This window comes from Vombatus ursinus, unplaced genomic scaffold (assembly GCF_900497805.2).
Source record: "Vombatus ursinus unplaced genomic scaffold, bare-nosed wombat genome assembly UNPS02010461.1, whole genome shotgun sequence".
Taxonomy (NCBI): domain Eukaryota; kingdom Metazoa; phylum Chordata; class Mammalia; order Diprotodontia; family Vombatidae; genus Vombatus; species Vombatus ursinus.
Genome location: NW_020950239.1, coordinates 13,301,564 through 13,305,852, shown reverse-complemented (window position 1 = coordinate 13,305,852; position 4,289 = coordinate 13,301,564). Strand labels below are relative to the sequence as shown.

The following is a 4,289-nucleotide window of genomic DNA, read 5'->3' as shown; positions in this document are numbered from 1 at the left end:
CCACTCCACAAAAGTAGTAAAGGATTCCCAGGTCTAGGAGTTTTGAGGTACTCTTAGGCCCCACATGTTCTCTATGTATATATGCCCCACTACCACTATAAGTTTGATTCTACTCTTCCCAGGAACCTTCTGTGTTCAAGGGGTGAGGACACCTCTGAGTTGTGGGAGAGGATGTTTTCTAACTATGAATCTTGCTATATCATCTTAGTAATTAATCTTCTCTAACATTTAAGAGAATCCAAATGGTTGCTTAATAATAAGGAGCACATTGGAATGGTGCTGAAGACCTACACTATTAGAGACCCCAATCTATTAGAGTCATCATGTTCAATCATGGGCTGAGTGGTAGTCAACCTTCCTCTGGAGATCCAACTTACCAGTGCAAGTGTTAAGTCAGAGAAAAGAAACTGGAGGAAATGTCACAACATATATGGGTTGGCTGATCCTGCTACCTGACCCCATGTGAAAGAAGGAATTACTCTATATACAAATAACTATGATGGTACAGAACTTGAGGATGGAGCATAGCATTAGCAGAAAATAGGAGCAGTTGGGAATTGGGACTCCATTCTGTTTACTCTACTCTGCCACCTAACTGAGAGTCCCCTTTAAACAGAGGCTGAAAGCAAATAACTTTGTTGTTGTTTAGCTGTGTCCAACTCTTCACGACCCCATTTGGAATTTTCTTGGCAAAGCTACTGGAGTAGTTTACCATTTCCTTCTCCAGCTCATTTTATAGATGAAGAAACTGAGGCAAACATGGTTAAGTGTCTTGCCCAGTATCACATAGCTAGTAAATGTATGAGGTCAGATTTGAATTCAAGGAAATGAGTCTTCCTGATCCCAGGCCCTGCACTCTATCCAAAATACTACCTAGCTGCCCCATAACAGGGAGATTGTAAAAAGTGTTACTATAGAAAGTGAGTGGGGGTGGAGGTTTGAGGGGTGGAAAATGAAAGCTATAGCCCCAGAGAGAAATAAAAACAAACAAAACCCACACACATCTTTAGGACAGGGCCTAATTCTTCTGCAAAAGAAAAAAAAAGTAGCCTCCATCTTCCCCAAAGGAGGGAAATTTACAAAAGTAGCTGTATGTTTTGTCTTCAATGTGTAGTAGGGAAGGCAGTCTGAGGAGTTTGCCATTCCGTTACATTTTAAGTCTTTTCACATAGAAAAGAACCTAGAGCACTAGACCTCTTTAGTAAACCAGAAAGAAGGTCGTGACTTATAAAATGTAACTTTTTAAAAAGTAGGAAGTTTGGTTTTTTTTCAGTAAAAAAAATCATCTCTGAATTTATCAGAACTGTTTTCTTATCCTTAATTTGCCCACTTGTAGAGAAAGACAGAAAGAAGCAAGCTAGGAAGACAAAAGAGAATTTCTTTCTTACCTTCTCTAGACTTGTTTCATTGGAAACTTAAAAAAAAGAATAAATTAATGGTTCAAAAGAGTCAGGTATATTCTTTTTCATGTGTATTTCCAAATTGTAGTGGGAATGAGTTCTGACTCATTATTTGTTTGTTTGTTTGTTTGGGGGGAGTTGTTGTTTGGCATTTTCTTAGCAAAGTTCGAGGCCACATGTGGCCCTCTAGGTCCTCAAGTACAGCCCTTGAGGATTCTTATAAAAGAGGATTTTTTATACAAAGTTTGGATTCAGTTGTAAGGCCACACTTAAGGACCTAGAGGACCATATGTGGCCTCAAAGTCACAGGTTCGCCACCCTGGCCTGGCACATAGTAAATGTTTCTTCCCTTCCCCTAATGGAATTTAGGCAGGAGGCCTATGTACAAGTTAATGTCCTGTTAGTCAGTCTCCTCACAATTCTTTTTTGTTTTTCTAGATCTCAGGGTCTGGGTAGGGGTGACCTCACATGCCTTCCATTCAAGAAAAGATATTCATTCTTTAACCTAGTGAAATGAACTACTGGGGAATTGGCAATATTCAAACTCTGCCAGGAAGAAAATGGACTTCTGACTGGTCTTATTCTAATAGAGTGATTCAACTTCTCTATTAGGGCTTTTTGAGCTTTCCCTGGACTTCTTTATTTAGTGGTTGGGGGGAAGGGAGTCTATTGGGGTCATTACACAGGGTAAAGGGAATGATGTATAATTACCAACATTGTCCAACTGTACCTACTACCCCTCACTATTGATTTATTCCCCCATTGGGTTTACATGTATAAATACAAATATAAATGTATTTATATAATATATATAATAGCATATAGAGAATATATGTATATATAGAAAAATTATATATGATATATGTATATGTATACATATGCACATATGTATATAGAAATATATACATACATACACATTATACACACATATATATACACACATATATGTATATATATATATATATATATATTGCCCCATTGAGTTTACATGTATAAATACAAATATAAATATATTCCACTGGGAAGCATTGTACCAAAGAATCTTCAGTTCTCTTTATTCCATTCTATTCTATTCCAATTCATTTTATATTTCTACATCTAAGCTGTGAGCCAGATAGTGCTTCTTGCAAACACCCAAGTTTGAACCTATCTGTTTCTTTACTCAGGGAATGTTTCCCCCTCATTTGCCTCTTTTCAATAATATTCCCACTAAGTATATCTTGCCTAGAAAATTCCAGGGGTTAGTGCTACTTCTAAGGACAAAGTATGCTCAAAAAGAAAGAAAGTTAAACAGACTTCCCCCTTGCTCAGAGCAAAAAGGGCTTCAGACTTAGATGGAGAAAGCCTATACAGGATTTTCCTGCTTTGGGGTCTGTAGCCAGGGCGTCTTTAGCAGCCCAGCTTCTGTCCCAACACACTTTGGGTCTGATGAATTCAAGCAGCCTGAGTCCCAGCCCAGCACCTTTCTCCTTGGCAGTTGCCTCTGCTTTGGATGTCCCAGCTCCACATGGTTCCCTCTGACTTCCTACCATCTAGCTCTATATGTCTTCTTCATTCTTATCTTATCCAGAGTAAGGTTCTTTTGCCTGCTTTCTTGAACTCAGTGAATTGACTTTTAAAGGTCACAACTATCATTTGTTACCCTCTAGACTGACTGCCTTACTTTCTTATTGACTCAGGAGCCTAAATTACACCCATAAAGGTATAATCTGAAGTGAGCCTCATCTTTTGTATTTAGTTTGCTCATTGTTTGCCCCTATTTTATGATTAGGTCTTATGCTTTTAAGGGCTGCTCCCTTAATAAGGTTTAAAACACACACACTGACATATTTGGATAGGGGGTACCTTATACCTGTAGGAAAATGTATTTGATATTTTCAATCATCATATTAGTCACCAAAAAAAAACCCCAAATCCCATTAGGCACAAGATAACCCAGAAGATCAGGCACTATGGGAGGCTCTGACCCCCAACTTCTTTAATCACACACTCTTTCTACTCAATGCTGGCTTTCAATCCATGCTGTCTGAACACTGCCCTCCCTGTTCCTCCTCACCCTACATTCCTGGAAGAAAAAAAAGATCACAGGGGTGATAATGGCCTTGGCCAACTGATAGATTTTTATCATGATGTTTTGGAGAGAGAGGTTGGTGAAATCACAAACCCACAGATACTGAGGGCCAGAAGTAGCAGGTTGGAGAGCTGCAGACTTTAAGGGGCAAAAAATGTCCAGTTTGTGAAAGATGGACAAGCCTAGCCTGGTCATCACAAAGTGCACTAGGGTCAGGCTCATGTTGAAGAAGCTGTAATACACATAGATCCATTTAGTAAGGAAAACAATGCAGATGGAGACCAGCAGGTTGAGCAGGAACCTGGCAATTATGTGCCCATTCTCCTCCTTCTCCTCTTTGCTGACTCATTCCTCATAGCACAGTGCCTCAGTGTGCTACCAGGGAGAGGCAAGCACTGGTCTCAGCTCCAGCAAAGCCCCTCAGTATACTCATACCACTGCCTCCTCAGAAGCTGTCTATTCATCCTTTTTCTAGTAGGAACCTCAAGCTTCTCCTCCCTTCCCAAAAGACATGGGCTGGGATCCTGGCTTTCCTCTCCTTTCCAATCCACCACCTTACCCTCCCCAGTTTACATGAGCAGAAATTCACCAACTGCATTCTGTTCAGTAATATCCAGTCCACTGGACCTTATTATCTACCTTGCAGCCAAAATCCTCTTTCCATTCTGTCTCCTCCAATCAGAATGTAAGCTCCTTGAGAGATGAGGACTATCTTGGGTTTTTTTTTTTCTGTTTGTATCCCCAGCTTTAAGACAGCTTTATTCAATTCAGAATATTGACAGGATTTAATAAATGCATTTACATTGATTCATTATTGG

At 39.7% G+C, this 4,289-nt stretch overlaps 1 protein-coding gene across 1 annotated transcript in view; it reads left to right on the top strand.

Annotated features, from left to right (window-relative positions):
- The first annotated feature begins 2,734 nt into the window (after window positions 1–2,734).
- LOC114037587 (transforming acidic coiled-coil-containing protein 3-like) overlaps window positions 2,735–4,289 on the top strand; it is a 36,466-nt gene continuing 34,911 nt past the window's right edge. The window contains 1 exon segment of the mRNA XM_027854504.1: window positions 2,735–2,971. Coding sequence (XP_027710305.1) covers window positions 2,735–2,971 — 237 coding nt within the window.